Here is a 21,227-nt window from a genome sequence, read left to right as displayed (position 1 = left end):
TCCACAAATGTCTGTGTGCCAGTCAGTGTGTCTCTGTGATCTTGTCAAGATAGGATGGATTTGATATATGCTTGTTGATATGGAGGATTTGTTTATGGTTCTGAGTTTGAGAAAAGAACATAGTTTAGGAGACAAAGCTGAACGATAAATGATGCCTATGCTGTCTGGCTGTGTGTGTCTTTGCTATAAAGGATCTCAGTTGAAATGTGTAAGGGACTCTCAGAGAAATCATTGATAGACACTGAATTGATCTGAGAGTCACAGGGTTGTGATAGAACTCATATAATTAAAGATGGACTTTGTGATAACTAACTCTGACTTGTGTGTGGTTTGCTCTCATGATTAGGTAAATAGAGGAAATTTCCACGACAGAGTACAGTCAGGTACAACATTAACATTCTCATCAAGAAACACAAATCACCAAATTACCCACTACCATTTGGCATACGAGTTAAGAGACTCTTTTTCAAATGAACATAAATTCAACCCCCGTCTGTATGCTCTTCCCCCATGGTACGAGTCCTGGCACCTTCACTCATATGGTCTGGGAGTTCCCAGAAATTCTTTCCTTTTGGCAAATCTGTGGCTTCATCATTATCAAGCATTTTGTCTAAATCCATCCCCAGTCTTTCCAATGTGCTACTGCTTAATGATGACTTCACTGAACCTAACATACAGGCAAAGAAGGATTTGGCTTGCCGGCTTAACAGCAGCCAAGAGAATGGTTGCATTACGATGGCAAGCCCCACACACTCTGCCACATCAGCAACGGATTTCCTCATTCATGGACATCGCACAACTTAAACTGTCAATCTCTCGACCGCATGGTGCAAAATTTGAAAATATTAGCATGTGGACTACAACACTCAACAGTTTAAAATCAGTACTTTGATATATGCACTCAAGTAACCAGGTCCTGCAGGTGGGAAGGGGAGGGGGATGGGGGGGTTACATGTGTATGTGTTTAATGTCTGTTGGTTTTGGTTTGTCCTGTCAACCAAAAAATTATATAAGGTTCATCACAAAAATACATTTAAAAAAAGAAAATGTACCACAGACCACCAGTGGTCCACCGATGTAGTGGTATTGAATGGAAGAAGACAGTACATTCTGATGGAAGCCTTACCAGCATCATGACATTTAGGTCCCCCATGTCATGTACCCCTGACTTGCAGAGGATGATGACAGTGCCTGTGGCGTCCAGACCTCTCCTACCCGCTCTACCAGCCATCTGGATATACTCACCTGAGAGAGAGAGAGAGAGAAGAAGAGAGAGAGAGAGAGAGAGAGAGAGAGAGAGAGAGAGAGAGAGAGAGAGAGAGAGAGAGAGAGAGAGAGAGAGAGAGAGAGAGAGAGAGAGAGAGAGAGAGAGAGAGAGACAGAGCGAGAGAGAGAAGGACAGAAAGAGAGAGAGAGCGACAGAGGCAAAGAGATTAGTCATACGTAACTAAGAGCTCTTAAACATGTAGAAAAACATCCATTCTATTTTCTCCTTTCCACTCAAATATCAGAGAGAAAGCGAGAGAGAGATTGAAGTGACATCAGATTAAAATACTGCCTGTAAGCATCATGCTCCGCTTTTCTATCAGACCGACAGAGGCAGGCAGAGAAACAGACACAGACAGAAAAAGTCAGACTGCCAGAGAGAGCGAGAGAGAGAATGAAAAGGATGTTATGTAGGGTTGTAACGGTTCACCGTATTGCAGTCATGGTTCGGTTTCGGCAGGAAAATGAAGTTGATTTTTGAATACCAACACTTTATATTTTCTTAAGTGAAAAACACAAGATTACTCAACAACAACGCTAAAATAAAGTGCAATATCTGTGTGAAATCAATATGTAAAACATTGCATTGGCCTATGCTATAATGTTTTCTAACAAAGAGAAAAATATGCGCACTTGTGTGACTTGTAAAGGGGGCGTGTCTGTAGCACGGTAATTCTCATTCCCCGTTCCGCAGAAATGTGATCGGCTGTTACTGTTAAGTAGCTCTCTGTAGACCTGGATGTCCATCCATCTGTAGTAAGCGCAACACAGGGTGTATTGGCAACTTCATTGACAACTTTAGCTTTCTTATTTAGAGGTGGTACTACCGGTTTGCTGAAATGGGTGTGAGAAGTTCGTAACGTGGCTCGAGCACTTTCACAAGGTGCTGAACCTCCCTATTCTTCTCAAACACCGACAATGGGCACATATCCGTGGCTATAAACATAATGTTACCTATCGCTCTTTTAATTTCAGCCGCGAAGGGCTGCTTGAATGCAGAGGGGAGACAAAGTTGTGCTGCTCTATTTGTGTTTCTCACCTATTCCGGTGGTAGGAATACTGGGGTGATGTTGGCGTAAATGTGTCAACATGTTTGAGGTGTTGGCAGCTGCACAGGTTATTCTCGTTGAGCAGTGGAGACATACTCTCTCTGTCCATCGCCACTGTAATCTACTGGGAAGCAAACATTTTAACGATGGAGAAGAATCCTCCTGGTTAATCGACCCCACCACTCGCCATTGTAAAGAACTAAATTAAGATTTGGATTTTTGATTACAACTTGCACATAGGCTGAAGTTGCTTTAGTTACCACCTACCTGGTTAAATAAAGGTGAAATACATTTTAAAAACTCAAGAAAGCAGCGTAGGCATAGCCTATAGGCCTAGTGGGTTTATTTGTATTATATTTTTATTCCGGGTTTACAGTGTAGACCGAATAGAGGTCCCCGTACCGAATGGTTCGGTACTAATACGTGTACCATTACACCCTTAATGTTGTGTATATAAACGTGTGAGGAGGGAAGAGAGCGTACCAGGCAGAAGGTTTCTGAAGCCGGTGCCATCGTGCTTCCGTATGCTGTCAAACACCACTGTCCTCGCAGGCATGTTCACTCCCATAGCAAACGTCTCAGTGGCAAACAGAACCTGAGGGAGACACATTTATTGTAAAGTGTGTTAAGACTTTGTTAAATGCACTTTAAATACATTTTGAGTTGATGACATAGGTAGAGGATGTAAGTTGGGACTAGTAATCAGACATGTCACTTCAAGATATTGACAAATCGTCACACTGATTCGAAAACGGACCAATAAGATTCACCTTTACTAGCCCCCGCGAGAACAGCATCTCAATGACCTCCTTCATAATTGGCAGGATGCCACTGTGATGCACACCGATACCCCTCTTCAGTAGGTCCCTTATCAACAGGATCTACAACATAGGAGGAGTTGGTAACAACAATTCCTAGGTTATATGTCCAAAAGTTCAATCTACGTGCTACAATTGGCTATAAAATGGAAGTAATCATTCTGCAGTCCTGTGAGCCGATTTCACTGTATTGCTGATGGTTGCATGAAACATTTTCCAAGGAAGAATAGAACATGATAGGCAGATCTTAGTTCTCCCAGACAACAAGCCCCAGCCAGATTGCACCCTACCTGGGGCAGCTGGCGGTCCCCTCCCCTGAGGCGTCTCAGGCTCTTCTGGAAAAAGGAGTGGATCTCACTCTTCTCCACTGAGCTGGTGAGGTCCATGGAGGCTAGAGAGCGGGCGTTGTCGTCGCAGCGCGTTCTGGAGAAGGTGAACGCCACCACGGGGGTCTGCTGGCGCTGGGACAGGAAGTGGAGGAGGGAAAGCCACACTGCCCGGTCCTGGTGGAGAGAGATGGAGAGGGGTGAGAAAATGGAGCGAGAGGGAAAGAGTAAAGAAATGATACAGGGAGAAGATGGCTCATGGAGAAAAGGCAAAGCAGAGAAGAAGTTCAAAGACTGGCAGAAGTCCTACGATGGGGATGAGTGACAGAGAGGTTAAAGGAGACAGAGAGAGAGGTCTCTATGTTCGGCTGGCATTAAGGCGGTGCTAGTGTCAAACGTATGTTCATTGGCAATTTCGACCTAATTTAATTTTAATTTAATTTTCAAACTTGCACAAGGATTGGTAATGTACCTGTCTTTTATCAGCTCGCTTTTGCTCAGATGGGAGGGGTGGAAATATTTGAGTGCCAAAGTGCTAATTGCAGGCAGTGCTGGTAGGGATGTTTAAGAACCACCAAAAGCTGGTTTAAGCGGTAACGCGGTTGGTTATGGCATGAATTTTGACAGCAGAGGCATCCTATCCAGCTGTGAAGCACACTGCCCATTTGCACATGGAACAAGAGTAATGCCCTTTTGGTGCCTGTATTTCACGTATCTAGAAACATTTTTAAACCTTTTTTTTTCTCCAATTTCATTTCATTTGATATAGCCTCAACTGCTCTCAATGAAGGCAATTGTTTTAGGGGTCCTGCCCATTGCAATCGCCAAATAGTCAAGACTGTTGATAAAGGGTTTGGCTCGTGAGGCTGCCTGGAAATTAATCTTAATCACCAAAGCTTTATTAAAACATCAAGTTTCAGGGGAGCAAAACTGTGAGCTGACTTTCCCTTTCAATTTAGAGTGCATTCAGAAAGTATTCAGATTTTGTTACATTACAGCCTTATTCTAAAATGAATTCAATTGGTTTTTTTCTTCATCAATCTACACACACCCAGAGTTACCTCTGCTGCAGAGGACAAGTTAATTAGAGTTACCTGCACCTCTGATTGTAGCCCAAATAAATGCTTCACAGTGTTTCAGTAACAGACGCATCTCAACATCAACTGTTCAGAGGGACTGAGTGAATCAGGTCTTCATGGTCGAATTGCTGCAAAGAAACCACTACTAAAGGCTACCAAGAAGGAGAAGTGACTTGCTTGGGCCAAGAAACACGAGCAATGGACATTAGAATGGTGGAAATCTGTCCTTTGGTCTGATGAGCCCAAATTTGAGATTTTTGTTTCCAACCGCTGTGTCTTTGTGAGAGGCAGAGTATGGGAACGGATGATCTCTGTATGTGTGGTTCCCACCGTGAAGCATGGAGGAGGAGATGTCGGGGTGCTTTGCTGGTGACACAGTCTGTGATTTTTTTAGAATTCAAGGCACACTTAACCAGCATGGCTACAACAGCATTCTGCAGTGATACACCATCCCATCTGGATTGCGCTTAGCAGGACTATCATTTTTTTTTCAACAGGACAATGACCCAACACACCTCCAGGCTGTGTAAGGGCTATTTGACCAATATGTGAATGAAGGAGTGCTGCATCAGATGACCTGGCCTCCACAATCACCCGACCTCAACCCAATTGAGATGGTTTGGGTTGAGATGGACCGCAGAGTGAAGGAAAAGCAGCCAGCAAGTGCTCAGCATATGTGGGAAGTCCTTCAGAACTGTTTGAAAAGCATTCCTCATGAAGCTGGTTGAGAGAATGCCAAGAATGTGCAAAGCTATCATCAAGGCAAAGGGTGGCTACTTTGAAGAATTTCAAATATAAAATATATTTTAATTTGTTTAACACTTTTTTGTATACTACATGATTCCATAGGTGTTATTTCATAGTTTTGATGACGTCACTACTTTTCTCCAATGTAGAACATAGTAAAATTAAAATAAACCTGGAATGAGTAGGTGTGTCCAAACTTTTGACTGGTACTGTATGTCTCAACATCTCTCCCTTCTTATCTCTACATTGCATAAGTCAAAGTATTTATGACACATTTTATGATATATGCAAACTTAAAAGAAAGGTAGCCTAAAACGAAAGGGCCAGTATGCGATGAAGGAGATTTTAATTGAATTTGAATTCAAAGATGGAAGAAGCAGGCTCAAAGCAGAGCAGTGCATTATGTCTTCACTATTATTTTACAATGTAGAAAACAGTCAAAATAAAGAAAAACCCTGGAATGTTCTGCTTAATCATTATGGGGTATGTATTGTGTGTAAATTGACAATGGAAAAAAAAAACTTTTTTTTTAGAATAAGGCTGTAACGTAACAAAATGTGGAAAATGTCAAGTGTTCTGAATACTTTCTGAATGAACTGTATGTACTGTAGGCAGGCCTACATTATGAGCCATGCAGCTCTATTTTAGATGTGTGTAAAACCCCCCTCCCTGATGTAGGCTACATGTGTCCATGTCCATGATGAAAAGAGAGACGAGAACCTCTGTGAATACCGGTGAACATTGTATTTAGAAGTTATTTTCCTGTAACAATTGCTTGTTTTCCGTTTCATATGTTCAAAACCCAAGCCCTTACCCATGGCCTACTATAAAGCAGGCTGGTTCAACCGCAATGCGTTGTGTCTTTTTTATCCTGACGATTTTATAATATAAAAAAAAACAGACTGGTTTTAATAAAATTAAATGAAAAATAAGAAAACTTATTAGAATGATTCACCGTCCTGGTTTTAAGGTAATAACACTGGTGGCCACATTTTTTTAATTTAACCTTTATTTACCTTTTGACTTGCCTAGAGAAATAAAGGTTCAATTAAAAAAATAGATAGAATTTTAAAAACTAGGAAAGTCCGTTCTTATTTTACAATGACGGCCTACCCCGGCCAAACCCTAACCTTGACAGCGCTGGGCCAATTGTGCGCCGCCCTATTGGACTCCCGATCACGGCCGGTTGTGATACAGCCCGGGATTAAACCAGGGTATGTAGTGACGCCTCTAGCACTGAGATGCAGTGCCTTAGACTGCTGCGCCACTCAGGAGCCCGCATGCAATGCAACTTCTAGAGAAGTGTGAATGCGATCTGTAAGATGGTTGTAATATGTTTATAAAACATTATACTTGGATATCCTAGGATAGGATAAGTAATCCCTCTCACCCCCCCCCCCTTTAAGATTTAGATGCACTATTGTAAAGTGACTGTTCCACTGGATGTCATAAGGTGAATGCACCAATTTGTAAGTTGCTCTGGATAAGAGCGTCTGCTAAATGACTTAAATGTAAATGTAAAATGTAAACTTGGAAGCAGTATTAGGGAGAGTGGACCCCTTTCTCTTTACATTGGATCTTTATCCAGCTCCTATGAAAAGTTTGGAGGTCGGTAAAACCATCCATAGTCTATGTTGCCTTGTCTGTATTATACGCCCACGGGGAGCAATTACGGTGCCTGCAACTGCATTTAGACATAGCCTATTTGAAAAGAAGTTGTTGTTTCGTTTTTATTTGAATTTGATTGGACTGCAAACATGCTCAAAATATTGTGAAAATATGGGCCAGGCTATTTAACGTACTAGGCTATAACGGACTAACATTTCGAATTGCAGTTGATGACAACACAATACATGAAAGACCGTAAATATACAACTTGAAGCAACCACATATTTAGCCATGAAGCAGGTTCTGATTGACCAGTGAGGGGGCAAGCCTCGACACACCTACAACTTGTTTACTCATCAAAACCCAGCTGTTCCGCAAGGAACTGCACCCACAATTACGGTTGTGAAAATAGCAACAATATTTCTGACACCCCCCTCCGAACCTCTAGCGCTACTGCCAACGCTTAGATTTACCATTGTGTTAGGTTTGTTAAAATAGAGCCCAGAGAGACTAGGGGTGATATTCTGTACCTGACTAGCTGTAGTGTTCTGAGATGGATTTTTCGTCCCAAAAGACTGTGTGTGTTTACTGGTGCGTTCCTTTTTGGCATCTATAGCAGCGTAGTACCTTAAAAACAAAGAAACCACCAACATTAAAAAGTGATCAATACATTACTCTCCATGACAACTAGAGCTGGGCGACACGGACAAAAAGTCATATCACTATATATTGACTGATTATCACGATAATGATAAATTGAACGATAAGTTCACAACATTAATGTGCACCTTTTTATATTACCTTTAAAACTACTACTGCTACTATTTTGAATGCAGTGGCTATCAATTGTCCTGTTAGTAGTAGCAGACATTTAATTTCAAACGTCACATTCCTCTAGTAAAGGTTACTAATCTTTATTATCGATATCAGTCAAATGTCCTGGATAAATTGTCGGTATGGATAATTTTCAGATTACCATACAAGCTGTTATGAGGCCAGGTGTGTGTGTGTGTGTACTTACCCTTTGGTTTGGAAGTTGCCCGTAGGGTCCAGCAGTAGGAACATCTCCTTCTGGGTCTTGGTGCTGTTGCCTGTGTACAGGTAGTGCTCCAGAGGCACAGGTCTCTTCGCTGTGCTGATCACATAGATGTGCTTCTTTTTAATGCGTCTGGAGAGGAGATAGGAAGAGAGTGGAGAAACTAAAGCATCTCTACACAACTCAAAGACATTATTCCATTCATAGACTACAGGCCAACCACAACACACACTATACATGCTCTATACTGTGACCATAGCAACGGCTATCACTGTACTTTAACTAGGGTCAGGAGTTTTTTCTAACCACATGACTTGACCAACAAATACTCTGGGTCCTAGAGATAGGAAAAACTCTGGGCCCTAGTTTTAGACACAGTAGGTCATGCATGGTTTAACAGTGTCTTTCCCAACATACACTACATGACCAAACGTGGACACCTGTTCGTCGAACATCTCATTCCAAAATAATGGGCAATAATATGGAATTGGTCCCCCCTTTGCTGCTATAACATCCTCCACTCTTCTGGAAAGGCTTTCCACTAGATGTTGGAACATTCAGCCACAAGAGAATTAGTGAGGTTGGGCACTGATGTTGTGGGTGATTAGGCCTGGCTCGGCGTTCCAATTCATCCCTAAGGTGTTCGATGAGGTTCAGGTCAGGGCTCTGTGCAGGCTAGTCAACTTCTTCCAACTCTTCCACGATCTCAACAAAACAATTCTGTATGGACCTCGCTTTGTGCACGGGGGCATTGTCATGCTGAAACAGAGAAGGGCCTTCTCCAAACTGTTGCCACAAAGTTGGAAGCACAGAACTGTCAAGAATGTCATTGTATTCTGTAGCGTTAAGATTTCCATTCACTGGAAGTAAGGGGCTTAGCCTGAACCATGAAAAACAGTCCCAGACCATTATTCCTCCTCACCAAACTTTACAGTTGACACTACGCATTGGGGCAGGTAGCGTTCTCCCGGCATCCGCCAAACACAGATTCATGTGTTGGACTGCCAGAATGTGAAGCATGATTCATCAATCCAGAGAACACATTTCCACTGCTTCAGTGTCCAATGGTGGTGAGCTTTACACCACTCCAGCCGACGCTTGGAATTGCGCATGATGATCTTAGGCTTGTGTGTGGCTTCTCGACCATGGAAACCCGTTTCATGAAGCTCCCGACGAACAGTTCTTGTGCTGACGTTGCTTCCAGAGGCAGTTTGGAACTCGGTAGTGAGTGTTGCAACTGAGGACAGATGATTTTTACGCGCTATGCACTTCAGCTCTCGACGGTCCTGTTCTGTGAGCTCAACACAGGGGCCCATCAAGGGTGCATGCTCAGCCTCCTCCTGTACTCCCTGTTCACCTTTGACTGCTTGGCCACGCACGCCTCCAACTCAATCATCAAATTTGCAGACGACACAAGAAGTGGTCCTTCTGTAGCTCAGTTGGTAGAGCATGGCGCTTGTAACGCCAGGGTAGTGGGTCTGTTGTATGCACACATGACTGTAAGTCGCTTTGGATAAAAGCGTCTGCTAAATGGCATATATTACAATTTATATTAGTAGGTCTGTTCACCAACAATGGCTAGATAGCCCCCACCTCCTCCCTGTAGGCTCTGGGTGTGTGGTGCCAGGAAAATAACCTCTCACTCAACGTCAACAAAACAAAGGAGCTGATCCTGGACTTCAGGAAACAGCAGAGGGAGCACCCCCCTATCCACATCGACAGGGCCGCAGTGGAGAAGGTGGAAAGCAAGTTCCTCAGCATACATATCACTGACAAACTGAAATGGTTCACCCACACAGACATTGTGGTGAAGAAGGCGCAACAGAAGGCTGAAGAAATTTGGCTTGGCACCTAAAACCCCCAGACTTCTACAGATGCACAATTGAGAGTATCCTGTCGGGCTGTATCACCGCCTGCAACTGCACCGCCCGCAATCACAGGGCTCCTCACAGGGTGGTGCGGTCTGCCCAACCCATCACTGGGGGCAAACTACCTGCCCTCCAGGACACCTACAGCACCTGATGTCACAAAGGCAAAAAAAAGATCATCAAGGACAACAACCACCCAAGCCACTGCATGTTCACCCTGCTACCATCCAGAAGGCGAGGTCAGTACAGGTGCATCAAAGCTGGGACCGAGACTAAAAACCAGCTTCTATCTCAAGGCCATCAGACTTAAATAGCCATCACTAGGACCTTAGAGACTGCTGCCCTATATACATAGACTTGAAATCACTGGCCACTTTACTAATGGAACACTAGTCACTTTAATAATGTTTACATATTTTGCATTACTCATCTCTATGTATACCCTACCATTCAAAAGTTTGGGGTCACTTAGAAATGTCCTTGTTTTTGAAAGAAAGTATGTTTTTGAAAGAAAGCATATTTTTTGTCCATTAAAATAACAGGCAATGACGGTTGCTGATAATGGACCTCTGTACGACTATGTAGATATTCCATTAAAAATCAGCCATTTCCAGCTACAATAGTCATTCACAAAATTAACAATGTCTACACTGTATTTCTGATCAATTTGATGTTATTTTAAAATGGACAGAAATTTGCTTTTCTTTCAAAACAAGGACATTTCTAAGTGACCCCAAACTTTTGAACGGTAGTGTATACTGTATTATATTCTATTCTACAGTATTTTAGTCTATGCCGCTCTGACATTGCTCATCCAAATATTGATATATTCTCAATTCCATTCCTTTACTTTAGATTTGTGTGTATTGTTGTGAAATTGTTATATATTACTTGTTAGATATTACAGCACTCTTGCAGCTAGAAATACAAGCATTTCACTACACCCGCAATAACATCTGCTAAACATGTGTATTTAACCAATAAAATTGGATTTGATTTTGATTTGTATGGCCTACCACTTCGCGGCTGAGCCGTTGTTGCTCTTAGTCGTTTCCACTTCACAATAACAGCACTTCAGTTGACTGGGGCATCTCTAGCAGGGCAGAAATTTGACAAACTGACTTGTTGGAAAGGTGTCACATTGAAAGCCACTGAGCTCTTCTACTGCAAATGTTTGTCTATGGAGATTGCATGGCTGTGTGCTCGATTTTATACACCTTTCAGCAACGGTTGTGGCTGAAATAGCAAAATCCAGTAATTTGAAGGGGTGTCCACAGACTTTTGTATATATAGTGTACATGCTTTGGGTTTGGTGATGACAGGTGTTAAGGTGGTGTGATCAGGAGAACAGTGGACAATAGTTGACAACGTACCCGATCCACTCACTGAACTCCACAGCGTTGGGGACAGTGGCACTCAGAAGAATAATGCTGACGTGGTCAGGTAACATGATCAGAACCTCCTCCCACACCACTCCTCTCTAATAGGGAGGGAAAGAAAACGGAAGAGAATGAGATTTAGTGACACGTGTGATTGACTAAAACAGTGAGAGAGGAAGGATTTGAGAGTGAGGCTTCGCCGTTACCTCAGCATCATTGATGTAGTGAACCTCGTCAAAGATCACCCACTCTAAATCTCTGATGACCTCCGAACCGTTATAGAGCATGGACCTACAAGAGAGAGAGGGAGGGAGGGAGAAAGTGTCAGTCAAACAGTACATGGAAAAGCATCCCTCAGTGTTACATAGTTAGGAAGCTGATGTATAGGTCTATATGGATAGGGGTATGTAAAAATATAACCATGGTATGCTTTCAATTAGACAGTATAAAAACAGTGTTCCATGGGGTTAATGTGTGATATAATGTGTCATTTTATATTATAATGTGTAATGTTTGGTGTATATGATGTACTGTATGTGTTGCAATCCCCCATAGAGCGGAGCTTGTTCTAGAGGCGTGGAGGTATAATGTGACAGTGTGATATAATGTGTACAGTTATATAATAATGTGACATGTTTTCTAAGTGATGTATAGGATGTACTGTATATGTTACGTCACCTCAATATCTCAGTGGTCATGATGAGACAGGAGGCTTCAGGACTCAGCTGGACGTCCCCGGTCAGCAGCCCCACGTCCCCAAAGGTGGTCTTGAAGTCCCGGAACTTCTGATTGGACAGCGCCTTGATGGGGGAGGTGTAGATGGTCCTATCATGGAAAACCAGGAACAACTCAATTTCCTTTTCGTCCATTTCAATGATTCAGGTCAAAACATCAGGAATGACTAATAAATCCCATATTTTTACCCTGTTGGATTAAAGATTTTATAGAACATGACAAATGTGTAAATACACACACCTGGTCATGTGCTTCTGTGAGAGTGCTATGGCGTATTCTGCCACCACGGTTTTGCCTGCTGATGTGTGAGCTGCCACGAACACAGACTCATGGGCCTCCAGCCTCAATACTGCCTGCTTCTGGAACACGTCCAACTCAAAGGGATACTGGGAGAGGTGGGGATCACATTAGTATTGTGGAATGAACAAGGTTCTGTGCCAATAAGAGATTAGACGAATAATGTCATAAAAATATAAAACAAAACTACACGGGACTAATCAACACATTCATCACCGACATATTCAACTTCATTTATCAAACCAACATCATATTTTGCCATTACAGCACAGTACCTTGAAGGCAGGGTTAGGGATACGTTTGTAGAAGTCACCGCAGGGGGAGGTGATGTTTATTGGGATTGCCCATCTCTTCTTCTCCTCCTGGTCCCCTGCTGGTTTGGTCGTTCCTCCATCTTTCTTCTCTGTAGAGGTGGTCCCAGGTGTAGAGGGAGAGTCCTACAGATGGAAATAAACAACCACCTTTCAGTATATGAACATGATAAACCCCAGAAGCTAAGTTAGAGGGGAAACTACATTTGAGATGTAGATTGTATTTGTCAATAAACAACAACAACAAAAACTATTTATTCAATACCTTGATCCCCAGGTCTTCCAGGCTGTTGGTTCTGGGCAGTTTGGGTGCATTTCCACTTCCGTGGCCCTTCTCCTTCTCCTCTGCCTCAGGCTGGGAGTCTATGATGTCATCAAAGGTGGACAGGAGGGACAGGAGATTGATTTCTCCCTTTGTGGTTTTGGCATCTTCATAGAGAATTTTTTTTAAAGAAAGAAAACATATTATATATTTATTCAAGCCAAGTTCAAGCCAAGAGGATAAACTTTAGGAACAAATGGCCATTCAAACCTTTGTCACTGAAGTCCATCCCAACTTTCAGTCCAGGGGGCACTGTGAGTAACTCTAAGGTAAAGGGAAATACGTACTGTATATTACTTACATACACATGAAATAAACCAAGCAAGAAACACATATGCTCAATAACAAAAAGATCTTAAATCTGTATTCTGATTTTTGAAGAGAACCATTTGGTTCCTAGGGAACAGCACACAGACTGTTTTTTTTTACTTTCAAAGATGACGTCTGTCTGCATTTTCATTCAAAAGCAATCACCCCCCTCCCTCACTGTGCACAGGCAGTCTTTGGTGTGACAATTGCCCCTTCACCATTTCAACCCCATAAAGACATGTAAAATCACCTTTCTCAAAGTCTATGTCCTCCTCCAGCTCGGATTTCTTCTTGATTTGTTCCAGTGTCAGCTCCTCCATACCACCTATGTGACAACATAAAGAGATCATATTTATATTCTATATTTGACTTAAGGGAAGACATAATTTACAACAAACATGTATTATACATCTCAGAGCCATATACACTACATGACCAAAAGTATGTGGACAACTGCATGTCAAACATCTCATTCCAAAATCAAAGGGGATTAATGATTCTGGGAAGGCTTCCCACTAGATGTTGGAACATTACTGCAGGGATTCTCTTCCATTCATCCACAAGATAATTAGTGAGGTCGGGCACTGATGTTGGGCAATTAGGCCTGGCTCACAGTCAGCATTCCAATTCATCCCAAAGATGTTCGATGGGGTTGAGGTCAGGGCTCTGTGCAAGCCAGTCAAGTTCTTCCACACCAATTCATTTTTTGATTTTACCTTTATTTAACTAGGCAAGTCAGTTAAGAACAAATTCTTATTTTCAATGACGGCCTAGGATCAGTGGGTTAACTGCCTGTTCAGGGGCAGAATGACAGATTTGCACCTTGTCAGCTCGGGGATTTGAACATGCAACCTTCCAGTTACTAGTCCAACGCTCTAAACACTAGGCCACCCTGCCGCCCCTCCGATCTCAACAAACCATTTCTGTATGGACCTTGCATTGTGCACAGGGCATTGTTATGTTGCCACAAAGTTGGAAGCACAGAATCATCTAGAATGTCTTTGTATGCTGTAGCGTTAAGATTTCCCTTCACTGGAACTAAGGGGCCTAGTACAAACCATGAAAAACAGCATGAGACCATTATTCCTCATCCACCAAACTTTACAGTTGGCACTATGCATTCGAGCAGGTAGCGTTCTCCTGGCATCCGCCAAACACGTATTTGTCCGTCAGACTGTCAGATGGTGATTCATCAATCCAGAGAACGAGTTTCCACTGCTCCAGAGTCCAATGCCGGCGAGCTTTACACCACTCCAGTCAATGCTTGGCATTGCGCATGGTGACCTTAAGGCTTGTGTGCGGCAGCTCGGCCATGGAAACCCATTTCATGCAACCCCCGACGAACAGTTATTGTGCTGACGTTGCTTCCAGAGGCAGTTTGGAACTCAGTAGTGAGTGTTGCAACCGAGTATAGACGATTTTTACACGCTACACGCTTCACCGGTCTCATTCTGTGAGTTTGTGTGGCCTACCACTTCACAGCGGAGCTGTTGTTGCTCCTAGTCGTTTCTATTTCACAATAACAGCACTTACAGTTGACCGGGGAAGATCTAGCAGGGCAGAAATTTGATAAAGTGACTTGTTGGAAAGGTGTCATCCTGTGACAGTGCCATGTTGAAAGTCACTGAGCTCTTCAGTAATGCCAGTCTACTGCCAATGTTTGTCTATGAAGATTGCATGGCTGCGTGCTAAATTTTATACACCAGTCAGCATGAATGTTGCTGAAATAGACAATAATTTGAAGGGGTGTCCACATACGTTTGTGTATATAGCTCTGATAATATACTTAGGCAATGAGTCAGACCCACCGGGCAAAAACGGGTAGTTGGTGTTGCTTCCTCGTAGGCTCTCAGAGGGATTAGGGTTTGGTGGACGTTGCAGGGACATAGAATTCTTAGCAGAGATGCCTGTGTCCCCCAGTAACACCTGGATAGAGAGAGAGAGAGAGAGAGAGAGAGAGAGAGAGAGAGAGAGAGAGAGGGAGATTTAATGACACTGGGATGCAAAATGTGTATGGAAATCAAAGTAGACCTTTCAATAATATTAGTAGATCCCCACTCAGGGAAGTGCTACAATTTTGAATGTTCCCATTGAGTCACATCATTATCATAGCTGTATGATTAGGACACAGAGACTAAGACAGCATAGCTAGGTAAGATCTGACACTAGTATGTACCTCAGTGAAGTCCAACAACATTCCTGTTGTTGGATCTCTGACTACTGAGATGCCAGAGTGCAGAGGAGACAGAGCACAATGGAGAAGAGAGTCTATATGAACATCTCTCTCAGCCAGCCTAGAGAAAAACAAGTCTGTTACCGCAAGTTAATTCTGTGACCATTTGGTACCACGGCCTCATCTGGACCACTGAATTCCCCTTATAAACACCGCTTCCAAAGAAAGATTTACAGTCCATCAAAGCAATAAAAAGTAAAGATGTAAAAACCCTAATAAGAAATGTAAGCATACTCACTTCAGAAACCTATGGAAGGCAGCGTCGGTATCGTGAATGGGAAGCCAGGCAGGGTCGCGTAGAAAGCCCTTCTCTACCTCTGTCTCCAGGCTCACACTAGTGGGAGGGAGTCCATGAGGGAGCTGTAGATAAAATAGTTATAGAAATACATAAGGAATATAATGGGCTGGAGAGATTGGATAGTAGATCTATGTCAACACAGGCTGCAATTCAAACTGACGTTTTCTCCCTTCCCTCTAAACTTGATGGCGGATCTGAAGGATACGGGTAGGTAGGTAGGTAGGTAGGTAGGTAGGTAGGTAGGTAGGTAGGTAGGTAGGTAGGTAGGTAGGTAGGTAGGTAGGTAGGTAGGTAGGTAGGTAGGTGAGACCTACTGTAAAAACGTAATTTAGACAAATAGAGAGGTAGATGGAATATTTTGCTTGGCAGTCCTTTTCATATCTGTAGAAATGGTCGTTTTCAGATATGAATCCAACCACACACTGACTCTAATACTGACCGAACTTTGTGGAGGCAGGGGCTGGTCATTGGGATGTGGATGTGTGATGAGCTCAAACCTGCCAGAGCAACCCATCTCCAGCAGGGATATAGGGAGGTCTGTGGGGCCCACAGCCGGCATATCTATAGAGAGAGAGAAATGGGATTGAGATGAATAGCCTAGTTTCTGTGGACTGTCCTCTATCATACAATAGAGTCCATTGTATATACTAATGCACATACACATATTGCAATGTCATCATGTACTGCTTTAGCTGATAAGATTCTGCCTATAACACGTTGCACATGTTGGGAGGGACTACATTTCTGCTACATGAATGACAGCTGAGCTGGCTACTGTGGTTAACGTTAGCTAGGCTAACCCAAGCTGTCATATTCGCCAGTAAACTGTACTGCTAGCAAGTTACTTTAAAACAAAGCTTACAGCAATGGTCTTAAACGTATTCCTAATGCATTAACTGAAAATGTAAATATTATCTATCGTTTAATTGTCCTTTACCTATTCTTTCCATTTCTCCACCGCAGATGAAAGTCGGAAATGGCCAAGTTTGGTATGCAGGAAGTAGGTATAATTGCCAAATGTAATACGATAAATATCTCAATATTAATGCATTATTTTACTAACTGTTGTCAAGTGTATGCCATGCATTTATTATAATTGACTTATTCCTGCAATTTAGCAGGTTGAATAGTATTTTTTTTAATTCATGCACCCCTACCAACATTATACGTCATATTCATGCGCCTTTGTTTTTGTGTTCATGAAGGAGCGAGTGATTAAAAGTAGCTACAGTAAGGTTATAGAGGTAACAACGTAATTACATTTGTAAATACAGTCAATGTAGTATCTTTATGAATTGCTGTAGTCTGAACGCTACATTGCCGTATTGTTGATAAGCAATGGAATACTTTCCACTGCCCTGTGTAATACATAATGTAGAAGTAGCTAACTACCCTTAGCTAACAGTCTAACGTAACGCTTAAAATGTTGTCAGATGCATGCAGAATGTAGAAAGAGAAACCGCTGTGGTCGTGAACAAAGTGTATACGGTCGTTTTTGAGTTCATGCTATAGAGTTTAATTCAACCACACTCGTGTATTGACATGCATTTTGTTGTGCAAATGTGTCCAATATTCTGGTCTCTTTTCACAATGCTTTCCAGCTGGGTACAACATGGTGGTGTTCCCAAGCTCTTTGACAGAGGAAGAGGAGTCTCTGCAGAAGAAATATGCCAAACTCAAGAAAAAGGTGAGAAACTCAAAGAATCTACTCACTCCACTTGACTAGAGAGAACTCTATCCATGTAACTGTATCCTGCTGCTGACAATGAGATGTGCCACTGCACCCACGTTTGCAGATGTGGTTAGGGGTAGGCCTTTATTAATTCAATATTCACCTGTCAGCCATCATCACACGCATAACGTTGAAAGTTGGATATCATCATTATTATGTTACCAAACTTTGATTGTTCACCTCTTATGCTCGCTCTCTCCTCACACCTATAGAAAAAGGCCCTGCTGGCTTTGAAGAAGCAGCAGAGTTCAACCAGCCAGACCAATCAGAGTGGATTGAAGCGCAGTATGGGCTTTGTCTTCACTTTAAGAAGTTAACTCTTTAAAACTGTATTACAAAGCAGATATTTGGTCTAAGTTGGTTAAGTTGCATCTACTTTCTCTGTCCTCTAGCTTTGTCAGACCAGCCTGTGCTAGACACAGCGACAGCTACAGAGCAGGCGAAGATGCTGATCAAGTCTGGGGCCATCAGTGCCATCAAGTCAGAGAACAAGAACTCTGGCTTTAAGCGCTCTAGAACGCTAGAGATCAAGCTCAAGGTAAGATGCAATATGTAAGGATGTGTAATGTAGGAATTGATCATAGAATAAATTATTTATAAAACGAATATACATTAATAATATGTATAAAGCTGACAGGCGCAAATGCCTCTTAAATATGACACATACACTAGTCTGATGGAACTCAAACTTATAAATGATGGTCTAGTAATGATTTGATATATTTTCTTCCGTTTACCAGGATCCAGAGAAAGTCCCAGGCCCTGTGGCTTTCCAACCATTCCAAAGGAGCATGTCCACAGATGATGAGCTTTCTGAGGTATAGTAAGAATGACATGACATCCCATTTTAAAACCATCCAATGAATTGATGTACTTTACCTACAAAATGGCATGCTTGTACAGTATTTTACCAATGCTGTCTGCCTGTATTGTGGCCACAGAACCAGTGACTTTAAAAAAACATGTTATTGAGAACTGATGCTGCTACTTTACATTTGACATTTCTACTTCAGGCTGGCAAAAGAGCCCACAGAAAATCTCTGTACGAGAGGTAAGCCTAAAAGCTCTGATGAATAATAGAGTAGGTCATGTTTTCTACACTGGTTCTCTGTATAAGGCGGTTTAAAATCATTTCCTCTGTTGCTCTCCAACAGCTTCATCACTCCAGGCGACCGAGCAGCTCGTGATGAGGAGGAGGGAGGCGGTCTGTCCACCAGCAAAGACCTAGAGCGAGAGAGAGACAGAGGAGACCGAGAGATGGACAGAGAGAGAGAGCGTGACAGAGAGAGGGAGAGAGACCGGGGCAGCGGCGACCGGGGCAGCGGTGACCGGGGCAGGGACAGAGAGCTGCGAGACCGCGAGAGGAGCGACAGAGACAGGAGCCGGGATGGAGAGCGTGACCGGGAAAGGGGAGGAGAGAGAGAGTCACGTGAGCGAGACGGACCATTCAGACGTGAATATTCTTTTACTGAACTTCTGTCTTTCATGTCTTTAATCACTGGCATTCTTAAAAGGATGTTCCAATCAAAATACAAGTTCAAAGAGTGAATAATGTTACTTTTTTCTTCTCCCTTATCTTCTCTCTCCCTCTCAGGATCAGACTCATACCCGGAGCGGAGGGGGGTGAGGAAGGGGAACACGGTGTATGTGTATGGAACTGGCCTTGTGGAGGACAGCCTGCGCTTAGCCTTCTCCCAACATGGCACCATCATTGACCTGTCCATGGACTCCCAACGCAAGTAGGGCTACATAAATACAATATTGAGATTTTACATCCATGTGGCAGTGTGTGATTGTGTTTTGAAATGTTTTGCAATTGAAAACTAGTCCAGTAAGTCCCTTACTGTTTTGTTGTTTGATGGCTAATGAACACCACCCTGTTTTTCTCTTTCTAGCTGTGCATTCATCACCTTTGAAAAGATGGAGTCTGCAGACCAGGCTGTAGCAGAGGTAAGTATAGCTCTAGCTCCCAACTTAATTCATTATAGTGTAAAACCTATAATCTACACTCTCTTCTCCCAGTTGAATGGAAGCACAGTGGGAGATGTCCCCATAAAAGTCAGCATCGCTAGGAAGCAGCCGATGCTGGAGGCAGCCACCGGCAAATCTGTCTGGGCCACTCTGGGTAAATATCGGAGTCAAACACAGATCAGAATAACAAGCAGTGTGACAGTGTCAACTCTGGATTCATGTATTCTCTCTCTCCCAGCTGTGCAGAACAGTGCCAAAGGCTCCTACCGAGACAAGAGGAACCAGGTTGTGTACAGTGAGGATTTCCTATGAGCTGGATGGGCGTGCTGCATTGGAGATCTGTAAGGAGTAGTCATCAATGATTTAGTGTTAGCTTTGTGTGTATGCTTTTTTTCTATATTGCATTTTGAGTTTGTTGTTGATTGCCTGTTAGCCCGATACGGAACCACGTGTCAGTTGTTCTGAGTAAGTGCTACAGTTCTATACATGGCCAGGATGTGTAATGGCAATGACCACGTGAAAAGAGATTGTGGTTGGCATGGTGGCCTGGTCTTGCTCTTGTAACCAGGGGATTAATTGTTTTGGGGAGCTCAATAAATCACTTCAATACATTTGTTCATCTGGTTGTCATGCTTTGAATCAAAGGGGCCAATTAGATTTGGCACTGTGTCAATGTAATTCAGTGTAGACAGTTATTGTGTTATCAGTCTCATAGTTGTAGGCCTCACAGACAGTGCAGAGATCTACTTACCTTAGCATGTCTGCTGAGCACACCAAGTCACATGTATTTTCATGCACAACAGTACACAAGTGTTTCACGTCATGAATAAGCATGCATTGCAAATTCCTTTTTGTCCTTTGTGATGAACATGACTATGGAATGACTGAGCCTACTGTATTTTGGATCCCTCTTTAAATGAAGTGTCTTAATAGTAAGTACACGCTGTTACAAATAATTGTGTAGCTGTAATTACACATTACAAATCAGGCTGTATGTACCAACATCCAGTGTTTAATAAGAAGCTCACCCTCTCATACACAAACCAAAATATTTTATTGGTCAGCCAGTGAGTTACAAATGAGACAGATTGAAAACTGAGGTTTACACAACTCCAGTCCTCCAGAACCACGGCCGTGTAGGACATAGTTTCCCCCTTTTCCAACCCTCAAATCTGAAGGCACACTCAAAACCACTCTTTGGGCAAAAGGCACGCTTGCTTGAATAACCCCTCTTTACCTCCAACCGCAACCTGTAATGCTTAGTCAATGAGAGTACACTTTGGACAGTGTCCTTGTCAAAAGTCAAATCTGTCCTGAGTGTCTCCCTCTCCTTCCCCTGCCACTCTCTCCATCTCGGCCTGTGCCTCCAGGCTGTTCTGAGCGGTCGTCTTCCCGTGCTGCTCTTTGAGATGGCGCCGCAGTGCCGGCTTGTGGGCGAATCGTGAGTGGCAGTAGGCGCAGCAGTGGGGCCGCTCGCCGCTGTGCAGGTTCATGTGATCGCACAGCGTGGACTTCTGCGTGAATGTCTTGTCACAGAGCTGGCAGCGGTGGACTTTGGCACCGCGGTGCACGGTCATGTGGCGGTTGAGGTTGCTGGAGTGGTTGAAGTGCTTGCCGCAGCAGGGGCACACGTACAGCAAGTGGGTGGCGCGCGAGTGGACGGCCAGGTAGTGGGCAGAGGGGAAGGTCAAGCCGCATTGCTCACAAGCCACCGGCCCCGCTGTGCTGGAGGTGGAGCCTACCACTGCGACAGACTCATCCCCCGCCTCGTCACCACCTGTTGGCACAGCCGACATTCCCATATTACCCTCCCCTCCATCACCACTGGGGTCGTCCGGGCTGT

At 43.3% G+C, this 21,227-nt stretch overlaps 3 protein-coding genes across 5 annotated transcripts in view; 1 reads left to right on the top strand and 2 right to left on the bottom strand.

The window, feature by feature from the left end:
• Nucleotides 1-336: 336 nt before the first annotated feature.
• Nucleotides 337-16,759, bottom strand: LOC124042825 (helicase SKI2W-like). Its single transcript, XM_046360950.1, has 19 exons — nucleotides 16,619-16,759; nucleotides 16,121-16,242; nucleotides 15,622-15,743; nucleotides 15,327-15,444; nucleotides 14,959-15,076; nucleotides 13,401-13,475; nucleotides 13,052-13,105; nucleotides 12,785-12,948; nucleotides 12,484-12,645; nucleotides 12,152-12,297; nucleotides 11,855-12,001; nucleotides 11,383-11,467; nucleotides 11,171-11,277; nucleotides 7,915-8,061; nucleotides 7,424-7,520; nucleotides 3,424-3,636; nucleotides 3,086-3,196; nucleotides 2,799-2,910; nucleotides 337-1,245 (listed from the first exon to the last, which is right to left on the bottom strand). The coding sequence occupies exons 1-19, from the start codon at nucleotides 16,629-16,631 to the stop codon at nucleotides 1,034-1,036; spliced, it is 2,325 nt and encodes a 774-aa protein (XP_046216906.1). The 5' UTR covers nucleotides 16,632-16,759; the 3' UTR covers nucleotides 337-1,033.
• On the top strand, nucleotides 16,512-19,995 carry LOC124042826 (negative elongation factor E-like). 2 transcript variants are annotated; one of them, XM_046360951.1, is made up of 11 exons: nucleotides 16,512-16,681; nucleotides 17,283-17,368; nucleotides 17,626-17,698; nucleotides 17,806-17,951; nucleotides 18,154-18,231; nucleotides 18,427-18,464; nucleotides 18,568-18,866; nucleotides 19,008-19,152; nucleotides 19,309-19,363; nucleotides 19,436-19,538; nucleotides 19,623-19,995. In XM_046360951.1, the coding sequence occupies exons 1-11, from the start codon at nucleotides 16,645-16,647 to the stop codon at nucleotides 19,694-19,696; spliced, it is 1,134 nt and encodes a 377-aa protein (XP_046216907.1). In that variant the 5' UTR covers nucleotides 16,512-16,644; the 3' UTR covers nucleotides 19,697-19,995. The 2 variants fall into 2 exon arrangements, with proteins under 2 accessions (XP_046216907.1, XP_046216908.1); XM_046360952.1 differs by lacking the exon at nucleotides 16,512-16,681 and adding an exon at nucleotides 16,850-16,925.
• Nucleotides 19,996-20,419: 424 nt separating this feature from the next.
• LOC124042824 (zinc finger and BTB domain-containing protein 12-like) overlaps nucleotides 20,420-21,227 on the bottom strand; it is a 5,720-nt gene continuing 4,912 nt past the window's right edge. For both annotated transcript variants that reach the window (XM_046360948.1, XM_046360949.1), the window contains exon 5: nucleotides 20,420-21,227. This exon is cut by the window's right edge and continues 526 nt beyond it. In XM_046360948.1, the coding sequence (XP_046216904.1) occupies nucleotides 20,680-21,227 (548 nt within the window). In that variant the 3' untranslated portion in view covers nucleotides 20,420-20,679.

The sequence above is a fragment of the Oncorhynchus gorbuscha genome, linkage group LG09 (assembly GCF_021184085.1).
Source record: "Oncorhynchus gorbuscha isolate QuinsamMale2020 ecotype Even-year linkage group LG09, OgorEven_v1.0, whole genome shotgun sequence".
In the NCBI taxonomy this organism is placed as follows: domain Eukaryota; kingdom Metazoa; phylum Chordata; class Actinopteri; order Salmoniformes; family Salmonidae; genus Oncorhynchus; species Oncorhynchus gorbuscha.
This window is presented reverse-complemented; position numbering and strand designations above follow the sequence as displayed.